The 22,371-nt window shown below is 36.0% G+C and overlaps 1 protein-coding gene across 1 annotated transcript in view; it reads right to left on the reverse strand.

Annotated features, from left to right (window-relative positions):
* Positions 1–22,371, reverse strand: part of LOC143225002 (NGFI-A-binding protein 1-like) — a 154,364-nt gene that overhangs the window by 77,683 nt on the left and 54,310 nt on the right. Inside the window, 1 exon segment of the mRNA XM_076453611.1 lies at positions 2,086–2,187. Coding sequence (XP_076309726.1) covers positions 2,086–2,187 — 102 coding nt within the window.

The following is a 22,371-nucleotide window of genomic DNA, read 5'->3' on the forward strand; positions in this document are numbered from 1 at the left end:
GTGCAGTCTTATTTCGGTTGTCGCTTTGAAGTGAGTAACTGAGCTTCACATGTTTCAAATTCTTCATACGCTATGGTTAGATATCAAATAAGAGATTTTGATGTTTCGCTCAAGTGGAGAGCTATTGGTCAAACGGAAGCTAGTCAATCACAGCAGGTTATTCTGAGTTAGTCCAAAATATCTCAAAGTATTGCTAAGAAAATGTAGAACTGCCTCAAAACTATTACTATGGTTGCTTTACACCTAGACAAAGTAATAATCGTTCACACCCCAAACTGTCGACCCATAGATACCTTTCCCGAGACTGAATCAGACGTTCGTAGATGTAAGTGAATGTCGCGCCATTCGGACGATCAATTTGAGGCATTTTGGTCACAGAAACAAAACAGCTCGTTTGCAACGGTATCAAGAACACGTGAAACAGAATAATGACAATATTCTTTTTACAGAAGAGTCACGCTACGTGTAGTCAAATGACTGGTTTTTACTCATCTGGTACCAAATTCTCAAAAAATTTAAATTTATTTTCATAAAGAAGCGACACGCATGTCGAAAATAAGTACTGGTTGGCGTACTATCCTCAATATCTTACAAAACAGAGCAGCTTTCATGCTACAGATTTAGAGACCACATCTTAAACTCCTTTGTGATGATTGAATTAGCCCTGAAGCTAGTGAAGCAAGTGACAACACTAAACAAGTCTTTGGAAAAGAAAGAACCGACTGGAAATAATGCCCTGCGTGTTTATGAATAGTAACTCAGGGCCTTATTGACACTAGATTGTCTTTGCTGTTACAATAACTATGATCCATACTGAAGTCAAATGTGGGAAGATTTAGTTATCTCTGCAAAACAGTTCTTCACGAGAAAATGATGAATTACAGAGTATTTGCGTTTTACATCAAATGACGGAACATCACATACTTAATGTGCATACAAATTAACTGGATGATGAAGGCTGACGTTATTACGTGTTTAAAATTGCAACAATTAACTGAACAGTGTATTTTGATTGTGTTTCCAGTAAATAACGTGCAAAATAACGTTAATGAAAATAACGTTAATGAAGCATATTCAGTGGTTTTGCGGTGCGATAGCTGAAATATAAATTCTTATAAGCATTTAATTGGTCTAACAGAATCTTAGTTAGTTGGAATGAAAGAAATTGGAAAATAATACTAGTAAACCATGAATGGTATTTATATCAATGTCATAAACAGCGTTGAATTACGAACACACGAACAAACATGGTGTCAGCGTGAAGAAAGCGCGAAACATAAAATGGCAGAACTGCTCAGCTTGGTCGTCCATTTAACCAAACGCGATGTAAAAGTATTTGCTAAGAACATATCTAAGATAAGAGATAATGCAAATTTAACAGCTGTTGTTCAGATAACCCATTTTGATTGGCGCAAAGGGGTAATATACGCCTTAAGATCGTAATCCTTGTAAAAAACTTAAATATAATATAATTAGAGAAAAAATATAATAGGCACTAAAAGTCATATAACGTCAAGATAGAAAAAATATTATTTAATGAAAATATTACTTAATCATTATTAAATACAACAATTTTAATTTACGAACACAATTCAAACAGGTGAATTTTTTTCATGTTAGTCACTATTACACAAATTCTAGTTGAATACCGTTGTAAAGTTTGTTTTGTTTTAAATTTCGTGCAAAGCTACACGAGGGCTATCTGCGTTAGTCGTCCATAATTGAGTCATCACCACCAACCGCCAACTCTTCGGCTATTCTTTTACCAACGAATAGTGGGATTGACTGTCACATTATGACGCCCCCACGGCTGAAAGAAAGAGCATGTTTGATGCGACGGGGATTCGAATCCGCGACCCCTCAGATTACGTGTCGAGCGCCGTAACCACCTGGCCATGCCGGGCCTCCGTTGTAAAGTAAATTACATGGAAAAACCAATTAAATGAGTCTAAACGAACAGGGTTGAGGCACAAGCTAATATGGTCAGCTAGACGCTTCTGGATTTTACGTGTGAAAATTAGTTAAGCAAAACTATTCTTATTATTCAATTGTTCTAGCGATAATAATAATGTAAAGATGACTCACCTTGGCAAATAAATGTGTCGTAGTAATTCAGAAGGTTTGCTCGTTGAAGGACTCTGTATAACTGTAATTCTGATTCGTTAGCAGGTTGTGACGTCATTGCAACTGCACAAAAAAAAGTATATATATATGTGAAAGAGTTAAACTAAATAAAGACACAAAACAAAACTTATTTACCTCAGAACGTTTGTTTGACTTGTCGTTAAGTACGAACCTAGCTAGCTATACAATGAGCTATCTTTATTATGCCCACAGTGGGTATCAAATCCCCATGTTTTGTGTTATAAACTTCCAGCTCAGACTTACCGCTGAGCCACTGAACGTCACTAAAACCTAATAACACGCTATGAGAAAAATTTATTATAAAGAAATTATGGAACGAATGTGTACCCGTTTTCATCAATACGTTGCATAAGTTACAGACAATGCACTATTGGCAAAGATTTCTCGCCCTGATGAAAAACATTGTGAATCGAAACGAATATTCAATCTGTATCAAAATAGAAATTGCTTTTTACCTTGAAAGTTAAGATGTATTGCTTAACAATCATTTTTTAAGTCCAGCTAAAAATTTCAAACTGTATGCATTATATTAAAATAAATTACGATTTCTCCAAATAACGTTTCAGTATGTCAAGACAAAAACATTTGGTTAACCCTAACTATAAATGCGGTTCTCCCCTTTTCTTTCATATTTATCAAATCTTTATAATAACTATTGATAGGCCTAAATGTTTGTTTTTTAGTAACTATAGACAAAAAACAGAACAGTGACGTAAGGAGACTCCGAAAGACCCTCAGGCAGGGCCTTTCTTTCCACCTAATATCCTGTCTTCCTAAAATAAATTTATTCCTCTACCCTCAGACCCTTCCTAAATTATCAGCTGCTCATCTAATACGAAAATATATTTTCAATGGTAAATGATACGAGAATATTAAGATGATAGCGATCTAAGAATGGTTATAGTTACCATCACTTGAAATTGCTCTTACGTGCTTTCTCCAAAGTAAATTTAGGGTTAGCTGACTGGAAGGTAAACACAATCTTCATTGTTTTTCAAGCCATATCTAGGTCGGGCTTTTATTTTTGCCTTCCATATCGAGCAGGTTTCTCACTCGTTCCTTCTAAATCGATTTTTTTCCATGAATAAACAATACTGTCGAAAACGTTATTATTTTGTACTATTGTAATGACAAGTGTTGTGCTATGATCCTTCTAAACAAATTACCCATCTGAAAATGCTATAATATGTTCAATTACATATCAGTTAACCTGAAAAATGACTGAAGATGAATGAATTTGAAAACTTTCCCAATACACACACACACAAACTGAAAGTTGAGGCAAAACTCCAATTGAGTTGTAAGTTTCTATCATTAGCATATCTTATTCTCCCTTTTTCCATGTCATTTATATATTTTCCAGAGTACCACTGGGTCTTTAGACCCATCTTATTTTTGGGCCTTGGGGAAATTATTCCTCTCTTCTTACGCCGATATACAAGAGTCGTACGTGTGAAGAATGTTTTATTTATTACAATATGGCTACCATTCTCTTTCTGTTTTATCAAGCAGCCAACCGTAGGTCCGACTTCCTGGAAGAAAAAAAAACACGATGTCTACACACGTAGTAGTAAATGGGCCAAAGTTGGAATTTACTATTGTGTTAAGAGACCAATCACTCTATGTGTATTCTCTTGTGGATTTCTGACTGGCCTACTTTTCTTTCACTTACCTCGCTACAACAAAGTAACGAGGCTGGCGGGTGGTTATAATGCTTGTTTTTTACAGAATTAAAGAACTTTTATCTTGAAAAAATTTTGCTTTAATAATTATTTCTTAATATGAATTAAACGTAATATTACATTCACCCCTCTTATTTCAATATAAAATTACTCTCAAAAAACAATAGTAACTGTCAAGTGAACCTTGAAATTTCGATCAATCAATTCTGTAATCAGAATTAGCTGTGTAAGCACATTTTTATACACATTATATTAGAAAAATTAAGTGCTGAAAAGATTAAAATATATGTAAAACTCGCTGATTAATTTTACATATGTGACTAAAAAAATTTCCAAATATCAGATGCCGTGAAAGTTTTCTCTCCAATTGTGTTTTATATTTATGCCAAAGCTGTTAAAGCTATTTGCCGCTTTCCCTAATTTTTAACTACTAATCAGAAGGATGGCACCCATTTAGCAGCGCCCTTCCACCCATTATCTATTTTAAAGGACTGACTCTCACTCGTGTAACGCACTCAAACCTTAAAGTGCATGGAAACCTTTGTGATATTGTACGGATTCGCCCACTAGCTCGTGTATAGGCCTGGTATGGCCTAGCGCGTAAGGCGTGCGACTCGTAATCCGAGGGTCACGGGTTCGCGCCCGCGTCGCGCTAAACATGCTCGCCCTCCCAGCCGTGGGGGTGTATAATGTTACGGTCAATCCCACTATTCGTTGGTAAAAGAGTAGCCCAAGAGTTGGCGGTGGGTGGTGATGACTAGCTGCCTTCCCTCTAGTCTTACACTGCTAAATTAGGGACGGCTAGCACAGATAGCCCTCGTGTAGCTTTGTGCGAAATTCCCAAACAAACAAACAAACAAAGCTCGTGTATCCAGAGCTCTACTGCGAGGCCGCGCGATTTTGTTGCTGTTGACTAAGTTGAGTTATCGAAAGGCTTACCTTTTACTTACCTTAGGAAGCGTTATTGATCAAGGGGAAAGGATTTCAAATAATGACTTCTTAACGACAGTTACAAGAACAAACAATAAACATTTGGTTGTTTGGGGCACAATTTTAACCTTTATGAAATCTAAAACAAATTAGGAATTAATTTTAAGAAACAACCAACGCCAAATTCTGGGATTATCTCTTATAAATTCGAGAAAAAATAAACACTTGAAAATATTTAGCAACAAGTGAGTGTAACGGACGACTAAGTCAGAGATGTTTGACAATAACATGTTATTTGACACCAGTTCATACCACTGAAAAAAATGAGACAATGCACACCACGTGTTGGCTTACAGCACAAAGTCGAAGTCATAATTAGTTGCTAAGATGTCTACGCACGTCATCAGAAGCGCTTTTGTCAAGGGTCGCTCAGAATACGTTAACCAGTCGCAATGTACACATTTCTTTAATCTATAAGCTTCACTTAATCAGTGTTTGATTACTAATTCTTAATACAAGTGTGTTACATAAAGTTAAAGTGACTGATGCCTGTGTGGTAAAAAAAACTTTCAAGTAGGAAGAGTTTGTTTGTTTTGTTTTTGGGAATTTCGCACAAAGCAACTCGAGGGCTATCTGTGCTAGCCGTCCCTAATTTAGCAGTGTAAGGCTAGAGGGAAGGCAGCTAGTCATCACCACCCACCGCCAACTCTTGGGCTACTCTTTTACCAACGAATAGTCGGATTGACCGTCACATTATAACGCTCCCACGGCTGGGAGGGCGAGCATGTTTTGGCGCGACTCGGGCGCGAACCCGCGACCCTCAGATTACGAAGCGCACGCCTTAACGCGCTAGGCCATGCCAGGCCTGAGTAGGAAGAGAGTGGTATCAGTGTGGGTATTTTTTACAGAAAGATTAGAAATTACAGTTAAGTTATAAGACTCTAACAGTTTCTTAAGCCCTTCACTAATAAGACACATTTGCGACAGCAATATTTACCTTAAATACAGTTAAAGCGATATTTATATCGACCGCTCATATTACATTTATTTGAAATAAGTCGTGAAAGTTACTTGTGATTTATTTTCTTATTACTCCTGGATACTTCAGCATCGAGGGAGTTGTTCTCATTTCGTAGCAAAGTTTAGGGGAATTCGAAAGGATATATAACTCACAGTTATCTTTAACGTTAATTGAAGTGCACAAAAACTATTTATTTAGGTTTTGGTGTAATTAAAGAAAGTTGACAGCAAACAATAGAAAAAAACAGTTGTCAGTATGTCGCTTATCTGAAATGTTACCACAAAGTCAGTATACTGGGTGCTCATAGTTTATCTTAAGTTTTTACCATTAAGTTGTAATTTGCTATCTTTGTTCTTTTTTTAATTTTTACCGTAAAGACGGGAAGCAGTAAAATTATTTTACTTCTTACCATAAAGACAGTAAATAGCATGTTTGTCTTACTTTTTTTCATTTATTCATTATTTACTATGCTTGTTACACGTTACAGCCTTACTATAAAAACAACAAACGGCATGATAATCTTTTCTTTTTTACAGATATAGCCCAGACACATTTAATAATTAAAATATTTGGTTTGGTTTGAATTTCGCGCAAAGCTACTCGAGGGCTATCTGTGCTAGCTCTTGGGCTACTCTTTTACCAACGAATAGTGGGATTGACTATAACATTATAACGACCCCATAGCCGAAAGGGAGAGCATGTTTGGTGTGACTGGGATTCGAACCTGCGACCCTTAGATTACGAGTCCAGTGCCTTAACCACCTGGCCTTGCCAGGCCTAATTAAAATCCTAACGTGTGTGTGTGAGTGTTTTCTTATAGCAAAGCCACATCGAGCTATCTGCTGAGTCCACCGAGGGGAATCGAACCCCTAATTTTAGCGTTGTAAAATCCGTAGACTTACCGCTGTACTAGCGGGGTCCAAATAGTTACATAATGGATGAACGAAATATTTATTTCAATTAAAGGAAGATCTTCAGTATAGCCAAATGATGAACTTTAAATAGGGGCAGGGTCGTAAAACACAAGAAGAACAATCCTCAATCTCAATAGCCTCCTAGTGGTTTAGCAGCAAGTTTGACAACTTAAAACACAAAAACAGGGTACCGGTCCCTGCAGTGAGCACACCACAGACAGTCCTTTCTGCGGCTTTGCGCTTAACGAAAATAAAAAAATAAATCAACTTCAATATTAAAAAAGTTTTAACACATGAGTTTAAGTTTAAAATCACTGAGCTATTAAAAACATCAAACCATTACTAGTCGAAAGAAACAGACATGAACTAGCAATCGTTCATTCTTATTGGTTAAACTCAGCCGTAAGGAAAATAAGCTAGTGGAACTATTTTTTTTTATATCACTTAAACTGGGTTATAGTCTACCTGTATGAATTTATATAAAACACAATATTTGCGACAGTTGTTACCAAATTTTGTTTGTTTTTCTATTTCGCTGTAGACGTTTCCAGTTACAGTTTTGGAAACGAAGGCGTGATCATTACGTTAAGGCTATTTCTACTTTTCACGAAGTTGCCAAACAACGCAGATTTAAAAGTTTTATGGGTGATTTTTTTTTTATTTCGCTTATTCAATCACTTCTTCACGAACTAATCTAAAAACGCGCAAATAAGATTTTTTTTCCCCTATACACAACAGGAACAAAGTAGTCTTGGTTGTAATAATAACTTAACGTGTAGTGACAACGAAAAAAAAACACTTCAAATGCCGCTCATAACTGCAATTTTTATTGTATCTTATAGCCTCTTCCCACGAGTGTGTTCTAAGCATGAGGAACTTTTTTGTCTGCTAAAGTGTTCAGTAATGGAATCGTATCTTTCAGTATATTGGTAATCGCGAACGAATACTTTCTGTTTTTCAAATACCTGAAAGTTTATGTTGGTTTTCTTACTGCATTATATTTTTTGTTCTTTCTTTAATGATTATAGAAGTTGCGATAAATTCAGTCGCATACAACAAATGGCTGTTTGCAACAAGGTAATAACGCCCATAAAGGTATATGATATCTAAAATATTACATTTGAAATTACATCAATCTACTTTTATTTATATATATTTTTACATTAAATGTATCCAGGCGTTATCTAAACAAAAAAGGGTGAATACTCATGGTAATATTTGGTAGTGGTTAGATATTCTTCATATACAGCCAGGCATGGTCAGGTGGGTTAAGGCGCTCGACTCGTAATATGAGGGCCGTGGGTTCGAATTCTCGTCACATCAAACATGCTCGCCCTTCTAGCTGTGGAGGCGTTATAATGTGCGGTCAATTCCACTATACGTCGGTAAAAGAGTAACCCAAGAGTTGGCGGTGGGTGGTGGTGACTAGCTGCCATCCCTTTAGTCTTACACTGCTAAATTAGGAACGGCTAGCACAGATAGCCCTCGTGTGGCTTTGCGCGAAATTAAAAAAAACAATCAAACATATTCTCCTCCCTTTACCTATGGAGTCCTGCCGCAGCACGTTTGTTAAAGCGCGGTTTAGGTAACACGATAACAACAGATCGTATTGGAATCCCGCGCCTTTCATGAGTGAACACATAAGATGCTTTTCGCCCTGTAGCACAACAGAAATATTGTCGTTTTGTGGTGATTTATAACAGTATGTGCATCACCGAAATGTTTAAAAAAATAAAAAGTTAATATAGTTATTTCACGGTCGGTTGAACTGTTGAGTGTGCACGTCCGCAGTACGTTTTGGAAGCTGCAATTATAGAACAATCAAGCTCGAAACGTATTGCAGGAAACAGAATGCGTGTGAACTCGATTTATAGCCAACATTTTCAGAAAACCGGTGAGTTAACTAGGAGAAACGACGCGTATATTTTAGTTGATATAAGCAAAAGGAATAACCAGAAGCTTAGAATATTCAAGTCAATTTTCTTTAAAACCTAGCAATCAGAACGACAACAAGGGTTAGATCAAGGTTTGGAAAAATCTACTTACTGGTGTTCACGTTTTGAATATAACAAACAATTCAGAATTTTAAACTGTAGAAAGTGGCTTTTTTTTCAGAAATGTTATAACATTACCTAAAGGTAGGTGTAATTCAGGGCCTTCCAAAGTATTATATATTTAACAACCACCAGGGGGAGTCGCTAGCTACTGAGAAGTTTCGGTGTTTGGGTCCCAAGAAGCAAGTAGTAGCTAATATAAACATAACTGAAATGTTATACACTATATTTTACATGAGATAGAGTTGGGTTGCTGTAAAATGTGGGTTAATACTCTGCGATGTTTCTACCAACCATTACAATTATGACATTCAATTAGATCAGCACGTTGATTTTCTAGACTAAAATAAAGGTCTGGAAAGTAAAGTCACGTGTTCGAATCTATCCGGATTTCATTATTCATTTCTTGATAAATAACTATCTTTTTTTAAAAAAAACAGTACGATAATATAAACAAGAATGAAGGACGAGTGATTTCATTCTAACGTACAAGTACTACATTTCATTAGCACAGTACAAATCGTAAAAACAACAACATAAGTTCTATCTTCTAATACATCTGTTACAACCTAAACAACATATGATTACTACTGCCTTCTAGTATGATACAGCTTAGTAAACAATGACATGTGAATACCGTCTTCCAGTACAACTGTTACAACCTTGTAAAAATCACATATGGGTATCATCTTTTACAATAAGCGTTGCAGCTTAGTAAACACGACATATGGAGATTCTCGTCTGCTCCAACTTTGTACGACGTATCTTGAGTTATCTTCAGACATTTTCTTACAAAACGAGTGTTGTAAGTAAATCAGTGCTTGTCACCTCTTACATATGAACTGTCTTTTTCAAGTTTTTCTTAGCCTGTATTTCCTCTCTTTTCCCAAAAGGACCACAAACATGAAGACAAAGCTTTGAAGTGAACTGATAAACCACAACACAAAACATGAGGTGTAACGATAAACCACAGCACAAAACATGAGGTGTAACGATAAACCACAACTCAAAACATAAGGTGTAACGATAAACCACAACACGAAACATGAGGTGTAACGATAAACCACAGCACAAAACATGAGGTGTAACGATAAACCACAGCACAAAACATGAGGTGTAACGATAAACCACAACACGAAACATGAGGTGTAACGATAAACCATAACACGAAACATGAGGTGTAACGATAAACCACAGCACAAAACATGAGGTGTAACGATAAACCACAACACGAAACATGAGGTGTAACGATAAACCACAGCACAAAACATGAGGTGTGACGATAAACCACAACACGAAACATGAGATGTAACGATAAACCACAACACGAAACATGAGGTGTAACGATAAACCACAACACGAAACATGAGGTGTAACGATAAACCACAACACGAAACATGAGGTGTAACGATAAACCATAACACGAAACATGAGGTGTAACGATAAACCATAACACGAAACATGAGGTGTAACGATAAACCATAACACGAAACATGAGGTGTAACGATAAACCACAACACGAAACATGAGGTGTAACGATAAACCACAACACGAAACATGAGGTGTAACGATAAACCACAACACGAAACATGAGGTGTAACGATAAACCACAACACGAAACATGAGGTGTAACGATAAACCACAACACGAAACATGAGGTGTAACGATAAACCATAACACGAAACATGAGGTGTAACGATAAACCATAACACGAAACATGAGGTGTAACGATAAACCATAACACGAAACATGAGGTGTAACGATAAACCATAACACGAAACATGAGGTGTAACGATAAACCACAACACGAAACATGAGGTGTAACGATAAACCACAGCACAAAACATGAGGTGTAACGATAAACCATAACACGAAACATGAGGTGTAACGATAAATCACAACACGAAACTTGAGGTGTAATGATAAACCATAACACGAAACATGAGGTGTAACGATAAATCACAGCATAAAACATGAGGTGTAACGATAAACCACAACACAAAACATGAGGTGTATTGGTAAATCTGAACGCAACATTTTTTTTTTTTTGAAAGATGAATCTGAACACAAAACCTGTCGTGTAACCTGAAAATTATTTTACGTGACATGGTGGTCACACCAGGAAATAGAGGGCGTTTAACCCTTTTGTTTTTTGTCTTACTTTTTTAAAATTTCACTTACGTCACACACAAGTTATTAAAAAGTATACGTCTTTAAAAGGAATCAATACCCATTTTATTTGTTCATCAACAGCTTATTTACGTTTTAAAGCTGCTTCTCTGTGTTACCGAACATATTTCTCTGTGTTACCGAACAAGTGTTTCTCCGTTGCTCTGTAAACAATGGCACTAGCTTTTAATATTTTTCTCTGGTTGGTGTATAAATATAAATCAGCTGATGAGCACAAAATGGTTTATCTGTACAAGTAATTATTCCAACTACATATCAGCGCTCGAAACGTGTGTGTATCCACAAAATAGTCTTACATTACTCCTTATGTCTTTTATCCACAAATTCCACTGCTGGTCTCAACTGAAACATGGTCATATTATTCAATAAGTTGAAACTTATGAGTAGGTATAAACTTATAGAACAAATTTTGAAGTCAGCATAGTAAAAAACAACAACAACAACACACTAAAATAGAAAACAAAACGATAATGACTTTCCCATCACAATATCACCTTCTAAACTTTAGGTAACTTATAAGCTGACAAATAACATTAATATTCGCCTAGTTTGAAACTTAACAAAACTATGTTTATTTGAAGTTAAGCACAAAATTACATGATTGGCTATCTGTGCTAAGACTGTCACGTGTATCGAAACCCGGTTTCTAGCGTTGTAAGACCGCAGACATGCCGCTGTGCCACTAGAGGACCTTCTCGAAACTTGCTTATAATTATAAATATATATAAAAATATTTCTCTTTGTAGCAAAATAGTAAATATAACGTAAGATTGAAAGATATTTCGTGAATAAATTTATAAAAAGTAATAAAACTCTACTGCTTTCCAAGAGTGGACTTCTCTATAGTGGGTGGAATGCTTCTATTAGACAGACAAAAAAATGCTGTAACACAGGACTTAAGAATATAATCTATCTATATTTATTATAATGACCGAATTTGTATTTACTTTTTATATTCTTATACAAATAAACTCTATTAAAAACTATCTTTTTATATCAATCTGAAACATGGAGTATGTCATAAAGGAAAAGTCCGCAATTGATCAGCGGTAAATTTTCGGTTTTGTTTTTGTTTGTTTTGAATTTCGCGCAAAGCTTCTCGAGGGCTATCTGCGTTAGCCGTCCCTAATTTAGCAGTGTAAGACTAGAGGGAAGGCAGCTAGTCATCACCACCCACCGCCAACTCTTAGGTTACTCTTTTTACCAACGAATAATGGGATTGATCGTAACATTATAACGCCCTCACGGTTGAAAGGGCGAGCATGTTTGGTGCGACCGGGGTTCGAACCCGCGACCCTCGGATTACGAGTCGAACGCCTTCACCCATTTGGCCATGTCGGGCCATATAAAGGGTGAGCATATTTGGTGTGACGGGGATTCGAACCCGCACCATTCAGATTACGAGTCAAACGCCTTAATCCACCTGGCCATGCCGGGCCTGTAAATTTTCGGACTTACAACATTAAAATCCAGAATTTGATTCCCGTTGGTGGATAGAACTTAGATAGCCTGTTGTGTAGCTTTGTGCTAAAATAGTTTGTTTTGAATTTCGCGCAAAACTACACGAGGGCGAGTCGTCCCTACTTTATTGTGTAAGACTTCATGGAAGATAGCTAGTCATCACCAACTCTTGGTCTACTCTTTTACCAACGAATACTGGGATTGACCGTTATATTATAACACGCCCACAGCTGAAAGGGCGAGCATGTTTGTGGTTCGTACCCGCGACCCTCAGGTTAAGAGTCGAGCGCCCTAACCACCTGGCTGTGCCGGGATTCGCCAGAATAGATAAGCAAAACAACAAAGAATAAAGTTTCTATTTCGGCTATTTCATTTTGATTGGTTACTCTGATTCATAACTACTATAAGTTACATTATATATATATATTTATATTAATAATAATTTATGGATTGATTTAGTTTGGTGTTAAAATCGTAATGGCTCAAAACTAGGTACATTTTTTTCCGTATTAAGTTTAAAATTAAAATAACGTGTTTGTTTGAAGTAAAGTACAAAGTGAGTTATCTGTGCTCTGTTCACTACACTTAAAGAAACTTGGTTTGTAGCGTTGTAACTACGCAGAGATGGCGCTGTGCCATTGGAGACAATTAATATATTTTGTGTAAAAACGGCTGGTATGGATGGAGAAAACACTATGTAGAGGAGCGAACAAGTGTGTTTTCTCGTCATCACGGACAATTAATATAGTTAAGATTTGTTTATTTATTCAGAATTTTCACGTAATCGCACAAAGCTACCTGTAGAGATATCTAAAGTAGCAGTTCCTAATACTGAACTGATAGATTCGAGGGAAGGTAGATATTTAATAGCACCCATCGCCAATTCATGGATTACTCTTGTTTGGCCGAATAATGGAATTTGGCCATAAATCTTATAATGCATTCGCGACCCGAAAATGCAGAATACGAGTTGTTTATTTGCCTTTTCTGCAATGGAACACAAAAGTTGACCCACAGATCTACGGTCTGGCTGGATAACTTGTGGTAAAAGCATCATATATTCTAAATCAATTTCACATCACGTGTATATCGAGAGAATCGATTAATTTATCATCCATTACAATCATATCAAAATTTCATTATGAAATAATTGTGTGTGTTCTTATAGCAAAGCCACATTGGGTTATCTGCTGAGTCCATCGAGGGAAATCGAACCTCTTATTTTAGCGTTGTAAGTCCGTAGACTTACCGCTGTAATGCGAGGGACTATTATGAATTCTATTCTTACAGCTTGTAATACATTGTCTAATCTTTAATTAGCAAAATGTACGGTCGTGCATAAAATCTTTCTATGTTTTGGTTGTTGTTCAGTGCACAGCTACACAATGGGATCTTAGTAATTTGACCATCACAGGTATCGAACACAAAACTTAGCCTGTAGGCTGACCTCTGTGGAATGAGCCAGATGTCTGGAATACACCTCTACGCACGTGACCTTAGTGTTCTGTATGTATTATTTTTAAACAGGATGACGTTTCCCCAGCGTATTTCTTGCTACCTTCACATTGGATACTATAGATGTATCTGTAGACCGTATTTGGTACTATAGATGTATCTGTAGACCGTATTTGGTACTATAGATGCACCTGTAAACCGTATTTGGCAAGCTTTAGTCACTGCTCCCACATTTATCCAAACTTGACCTTTAACTATATCCTGTCACCTGAGATTTTTGTTTTTCTTCAAGCACAAATTTTTAGCTCATATATGAGTCATTTCTTGACCGATTGGAGGTCTAATCACAGTTTAGAACTCATAAGATCAAAGCTTTCGATTAATGTATTTGACCATGCACAAGGTCAAATAGGTTATTTTCCTCTAATCCTACCTAAGAGGATTTCAAGTGTTGCAGCTATCAAGGATTCCCTCATGTTTAGCATATGATGGTTCTTGTGTTTACATATCTCTACACTTACGTCCGATAGAAAGAGAAGGGAGAGAGAGAACATTAACAGAAATTATTGAACAAAAATCGTCATCCGCCTTCACTCCGTATTAATTATTCTTTAAATATTCATTTTGTTAAATAATAATTCCATTATCACACGACTGGGAAAACTAAAATAAACGAATAAAAAAAAAACTTGATAACCCTTAAGCTACAGATAAATTTCCCGCCAAACGGAAACTTGAGGCAAAAGAAAAAAGATGAAATAAGTAAATAAAGCTGAGTTGTAGCAGTAATGTAGAATTAACTTTGAGAAAAAAATACACAATTAACTTCTTCCACTCTGTACTAAGCTAGATAAATAAATCAATTTGACAACCATAAAAGTATAATTTACTCTAAAGGTATTACTGTAATAACAAAGATCTATCTCAAAACAAGCAAACTTGAGAAATATATTAATCCATTAAGCATTAGAAATACTTATTACATTATAAACAACGACTATCCCAGATTTACAGATAAAAATAATAACTCTGTAATAGTCATACTTAACAACAATGATATACCACAACTGTGTGAAAGTCATGAGTTTGACAGATAAAACATATTTTCATATTCAGCTGTTGTTGTTTTAAATTAAGCACAAAGCTACACAATGGGCTATCTGTGCTCTGCCCACCACGAGTATCGAAACCCGATTTTTAGCGGTATAAGTCCGCAGACATACCGCTGAGCCACTGGGGGGGGCCATATTGAGCTACTAGTAATGTTTAAAGTTTCCAATAAACAATCGTAAACAGTAACAAATAAACAAACGAATAAAGTTTATTTGAACTTCTCTATATACACTGTATGCATATAGATTTTCTTTGGGTGCTCATTCGTATGTAATTCAAATTTTTATTTTTGTTGCTCTCCATAAAGTGACTTGTTCACAGATTCATTTTAAGTAGCGAGAAATAAAATGTCAACTTTAAGAATAAGAAAAAGTTCCAGACAATCATTATAAAAGACGTTAAATATATGTATCTTATATTTCTTGTTCACATTATGATAAAGTTAGTCAATGGCCGAATATAATTATCTACCGAAATTGGTGGAACAACACAACTACCTACTGAAAGTGATGGTTTGACACAACTACCTACTGCAAGTGATGGTTTGACACAACTACCTACTGCAAGTGATGGTTTGACACAACTACCTACTGCAAGTGATGGTTTGACACAACTACCTACTGCAAGTGATGGTTTGACACAACTACCTACTGCAAGTGATGGTTTGACACAACTACCTACTGCAAGTGATGGTTTGACACAACTACCTACTGCAAGTGATGGTTTGACACAACTACCTACTGCAAGTGATGGTTTGACACAACTACCAACTGAAAGTGATGGTTTGACACAACTACCAACTGAAAGTGATGGTTTACCACGAGTATCTACTGAAAGTGATGGTTTTACACATCTGTCTACTGAAAGTGATGGTTTAACACGTCTGTCTACTGAAAGTGATGGTTTAACACAACTACCTACTGAAAGTGATGGTTTGACACAACTACCTACTGCAAGTGATGGTTTGACACAACTACCTACTGCAAGTGATGGTTTGACACAACTACCTACTGCAAGTGATGGTTTGACACAACTACCTACTGCAAGTGATGGTTTGACACAACTACCTACTGCAAGTGATGGTTTGACACAACTACCAACTGCAAGTGATGGTTTGACACAACTACCAACTGAAAGTGATGGTTTGACACAACTACCAACTGCAAGTGATGGTTTGACACAACTACCAACTGAAAGTGATGGTTTACCACGAGTATCTACTGAAAGTGATGGTTTTACACATCTGTCTACTGAAAGTGATGGTTTGACACAACTACCTACTGCAAGTGATGGTTTGACACAACTACCTACTGCAAGTGATGGTTTGACACAACTACCTACTGCAAGTGATGGTTTGACACAACTACCTACTGCAAGTGATGGTTTGACACAACTACCAACTGAAAGTGATGGTTTGACACAACTACCAACTGAAAGTGATGGTTTGACACAACTACCGACTGAAAGTGATGATTTGACACAACAACCTACTGAAAGTGATGGTTTACCACGAGTATCTACTGAAAGTGATGGTTTACCACGAGTATCTACTGAAAGTGATGGTTTAACACGAGTATATACTGAAAGTGATGGTTTTACACATGTGTCAACTTAAAGTGATGGTTTAACACGAGTATCTACTGAAAGTGATGGTTTAACACGAGTATCTACTGAAAGTGATGGTTTAACACGAGTATCTACTGAAAGTGATGGTTTTACACATCTGTCTACTGAAAGTGATGGTTTAACACGTCTGTCTACTGAAAGTGATGGTTTAACACGTCTGTCTACTGAAAGTGATGGTTTAACACGTCTGTCTACTGAAAGTGATGGTTTAACACGTCTGTCTACTGAAAGTGATGGTTTAACACGTCTGTCTACTGAAAGTGATGGTTTAACACGTCTGTCTACTGAAAGTGATAGTTTAACACATCTGTCTACTGAAAGTGATGGTTTACCACGAGTATCTACTGAAAGTGATAGTTTAACACATCTGTCTACTGAAAGTGATGGTTTACCACGAGTATCTACTGAAAGTGATAGTTTAACACATCTGTCTACTGAAAGTGATGGTTTACCACGAGTATCTACTGAAAGTGATAGTTTAACACATCTGTCTACTGAAAGTGATGGTTTACCACGAGTATCTACTGAAAGTGATGGTTTTACACATGTGTCAACTTAAAGTGGTGGTTTACCACGAGTATCTACTGAAAGTGATGGTTTTACACGTCTGTCAACTTAAAGTGGTGGCTTAATACGTCTGTCTACTGAAGGTGATGGTTTAACACATCTGTCTACTGAAAGTGATGGTTTAACACATCTGTCTACTGAAAGTGATGGTTTAACACATCTGTCTACTGAAAGTGATGGTTTAACACATCTGTCTACTGAAAGTGATGGTTTAACACGTCTATCTACTGAAAGTGATGGTTTAACACGTCTGTCTACTGAAAGTGATAGTTTAACACATCTGTCTACTGAAAGTGATGGTTTACCACGAGTATCTACTGAAAGTGATAGTTTAACACATCTGTCTACTGAAAGTGATGGTTTACCACGAGTATCTACTGAAAGTGATGGTTTTACACATGTGTCAACTTAAAGTGGTGGCTTAATACGTCTGTCTACTGAAAGTGATGGTTTTACACGTCTGTCAACTTAAAGTGGTGGCTTAATACGTCTGTCTACTGAAGGTGATGGTTTAACACATCTGTCTACTGAAAGTGATGGTTTAACACATCTGTCTACTGAAAGTGATGGTTTAACACATCTGTCTACTGAAAGTGATGGTTTAACACATCTGTCTACTGAAAGTGATGGTTTAACACGTCTATCTACTGAAAGTGATGGTTTAACACAAGTACCTACTGCAAGTAATGGTTTACCACGAGTGTCTACTGAAAGTAATGGTTTAACACATGTGTCTACTGAAAGTAATGGTTTAACACATGTGTCTACTGAAAGTAATGGTTTAACACATGTGTCTACTGAAAGTAATGGTTTAACACATGTGTCTACTGAAAGTGATGGTTTAACACATCTATCTACTGAAAGTGATGGTTTAACATATCTGTCTACTGAAAATGATGGTTTAACGCAACTACCTACTGAAAGTGATGGTCTGACATAACTGTGAAGATTTAACTATAAGTAGGTAACTGAACGAAACAATAATATGTGATACTGTTCATTACTGTACTATGTATTTATTTAAGTCTAACGGAGGTAATAAAGTGAATCTAATTAGGGATTTCTTAACTTTTGCCATAAATGTACAAAGAAGAACGATGATATGAGTTGTTAAAGTTTATATTATATGTTATAATATATGATATGGAAAATGTTTCTAAATGGATACTAAATAATTTTGAAACATCTATTCCAAAATTATCACTAATATTATTTGTTTGTTTATTTGTTCTTACGCGTAAAGCTACACAATGAGATATTATATGTGTTGCGCTCACCGCGAATATCGAAACCTGGTTTTTAGCGTTATAAGTAAGTATGCAGACTTGCCACTGAACCAATGAAAAGAAACTGGTTTAGTTTTAGAATATTCCGCAAAGCTACACGAGAGCTGTCTGCCCTAACCGTCAGTAATTTAACAGTATAAGACTAGAGAGAAGGTAGATAGCCATCAACACCCACTGCCAACTCCTGGGCTATTCTTTTATAAAATAATAGTGAGATTGACCATCACATTATAACGCCCCCACGGCTGAAAGGGCGAGCATGTTTGGTGTGACTGGGATTCGAACCCGCGACACTCGGATTATGAACCGAGTGCATTAACCACCTGGCCATGCTGGACCATGAAAAGAAATACTACCGTTATTGATCGGAAGTAATTTTACTTTCATTTGGACAGAGATTAATTTAAAATGGGTATCCTATGGCAACAGTCATAACTTTTCTTCTTAGTACAGTCTGAAGTCGTTGTTTTTTTTTTAACTGAGTCATACTTAAGTAAGATTCCTACCAAAATATAATCATTTTTTACAGAAGACACGAATTTCAAGAAAATTGAACTAAAAAATGCTGAATTAACAAAATAAAACTGATACGAATTTCTATCTTTATTTTCCCAAGTGAAAGGTCAGGGTATACAGGACGAAACTGTCAGGTTTAATTTCTTGGTAAGTAAACACTGAAAAGTCACGACGCCTGCAGTAATTAATTGTAATAAAGATACCAGTAAGCGGCATCTAGTGAAACATTAATAATGTAGGTTGTTAAGCACTTCTAGCTGTAAAAGTCTAAACCATAGTAATTATTCTTATCTAGTACGAATCAGTTACACATTTAGTATTTATAAGAGTTTTAATATTAATTGTTCAATTTATAATTATTAGATGGCGCTATAAAGCTGAAATCATCCGAATTCTTAGCATTAACGATTACAAAGAAAGAATACTGCCAGTTTCGAAGAACAAAATATAATAACTGAGTGAATGGTTACTGGTGAACTAGAAGATGCAATACTTTTAGCACAATGAAATGTTTCTAACAGCAAAACTAATTTTTCTTTTTATTCTTTACGATGTCGATAAATTTACTAAAACCCAGCGACTAGTAACTTCTAGAAACTTGTCTTTCGGGGTGAGTCAGCAGTACCTTTTCGAACTTACAATGTAGAATCCTGGGTTCGATCTCCTACGATGAACAGTGCGTGAACAGGTCACTGACTAGCTTTGCACATAAAAAATTAACAATAACTGATTTTTTTAAATTCTAAACACAGAAAAGCGTGAAAATCACATAAAATCCACATTGATCAATTTAAAACTTGATGATTTATGTAAACGACTTTCTCGAGATCGCTAAACGGTTTTCCAGATGAATTAATCAGTATAATCCCAGGCAGCTTCGATGTCCACACTATAGTGAATCTAGACTCTAAAGATCAAAGCAAAACTTCAAGAAAACGAGAATAAGTGTTTCTTGTCTCTCGTCTCAATATTTTGGTGTTTCTCGCACTCTGGACAGAACACCACATATACATGATCGCTACTGTAGAGCGAATCTTGTTTTAAAAATCGCAAGGCTTATTATGGAAATTGCCAAAATAAGTATTTATTTTGCTGTTGTTTTAGCGCAAAGGTGCAGAATAGACTGTCGGCATCCTATTCAGAACAATTAGAAATTTTCCATTTATTCCTTATCCAAGGGAGAACATACATATATATTTATACTATTCTTACAAAATAGATTGTTTGTAATATAAGATTCCTTGTAAGAAAGTCCTACAAGAAAGTTTTGGAGTCGATCTTTGCGAGACATAGAAAACAAAATATAACACTGACCTATATATTCTTACAGCATATGAACCTCTATAAACTTGAATTACATCAACCGACGCTTTGATTTTAAACAAAAGTATGAGCATAGTGACGTAATACATTGAACTATATCATGACTATAAATGTTATCAGATAATGAATAATGTATGAAAATTTACTAACAAATTGAGGCATTTGTGTTTTACTACTTTGTACGTCTAGCAACGACTACAACGTAAAAATATAATATTTTGCATTCAACGAAACTGTGGTCTTGTAAATTTCATTTTAATTTTAAAAATGAATTAAAAATTAGAGTAAATAACTAATCTTGTCTAGCTTGGTTTTTGTTTACTTTACTTTAATTAAGAATTATAAACTCGTCAATAGTTTAACTTGCTCTTCTGTGATGGTATCACATCATGTCAATAGTACCACATAATGTGATTTTCCACGATATCAAATCCTTCATGACAGTACCACATAGTTTCAAACTTTCCATGATGGCATCACATGATGTCAGATCCTTCATGACAGTACCACATAGTTTCAAACTTTCCATAATGGCATCACATGATGTCAGATCCTTCATGATAGTACCACACAGTTTCAAACTTTCCATGATGGCATCACATGATGCCAGATCCTTCATGACGGTACCACATAGTTTCAAACTTTCCATAATGGCATCACATGATGTCAGATCCTTCATGATAGTACCACACAGTTTCAAACTTTCCATGATGGCATCACATGATGCCAGATCCTTCATGACGGTACCACATAGTTTCAAACTTTCCATGATGTCTCCATATGCAGCTATAGCTTCCATGAAAGATATCAGACTTCTCAACGAACTGCAGGTTATAATAATCAAGTATTCATTTTAAAAAGAAAAGATTAAAAAGATGAGATTAGGGTAGAAGAATGGAGAACCATTTAGTTCCCTTTTTAACTATCACTTTTATCCACATGCTGGTAACATATCTGTTTGTTTTGTTTCTGGATAAACGATTGAACACTTTAAAAATAAAAATAAAACACATTACATTTTAACATTAAATTTACTTGTGAGAATAAATAGAGTGGTAGAGGTGTGGCTATCTTAATAAATAGAGTGGTAGAGGTGTGGTTATCTTAATAAATAGAGTGGTAGAGGTGTGGTTATCTTAATAAATAGAGTGGTAGAGGTGTGGTTATCTTAATAAATAGAGTGGTAGAGGTGTGGTTATCTTAATAAATAGAGTGGTAGAGGTGTGGTTATCTTAATAAATAGAGTGGTAGAGGTGTGGTTATCTTAATAAATAGAGTGGTAGAAGTGTGGTTATCTTAATAAATAGAGTGGTAGAGGTGTGGTTATCTTAATAAATAGAGTGGTAGAAGTGTGGTTATCTTAATGAATAGAGTGGTAGAGGTGTGGTTATCTTAATGAATAGAGTGGTAGAGGTGTGGTTAACGTTTCTTGACGTGATGGTCAGAAGAGCAAGTTATGCTTTTAAAACGAAAGTGCTCAGGAAGAAAACTTGTACTTTTCTATATTTGATTTCGGTTTCGGACACGAAGATAAAATTGTAAATATATAGTTGTTAACGATATAAAGAAAATACTTTGGTAATTTGAGTGATCGTTTGCCTTTGTACCTTTCTGGTGCATTCTTTACTTAAGTCATCCCATTTTGATGTCTGGTTGAGACACCAGAAGAGTTCTGGTGAAAAAAACCTCCGTTCTTACCAACCGATTAAATAATAAGTAAGATGTGTGGCAATCAATATATTTAGTAGAATAGTGATGTAGAAAGAACTGAGAAATAGGCATTCAGGAGTTGTAGCGGTGTCATTCAATGGACCTAACAGCCCATTAAGAAAGTGAGAACTGAAATGTGTGACATTCAAACTATCTTAGTGATGAACAGGGATATATCATTCAACTCAGTATGTTAGCAATGGACTAAGAAACAAAGATATATATATATATATAACCTTCAATAGACCCAGTGGGTTAGTAATAAACTGAGAACGGGGATATATGGTATGCAATAGACCCAGAAGGTTAGCAATGATCTGAGAGCACGGATATATATACCATTCAGTAGACTAGTTATGAACTGAGCACCAAGTTTCA

This window comes from Tachypleus tridentatus, chromosome 9, assembly GCF_004210375.1.
Source record: "Tachypleus tridentatus isolate NWPU-2018 chromosome 9, ASM421037v1, whole genome shotgun sequence".
Classification (NCBI taxonomy): domain Eukaryota; kingdom Metazoa; phylum Arthropoda; class Merostomata; order Xiphosura; family Limulidae; genus Tachypleus; species Tachypleus tridentatus.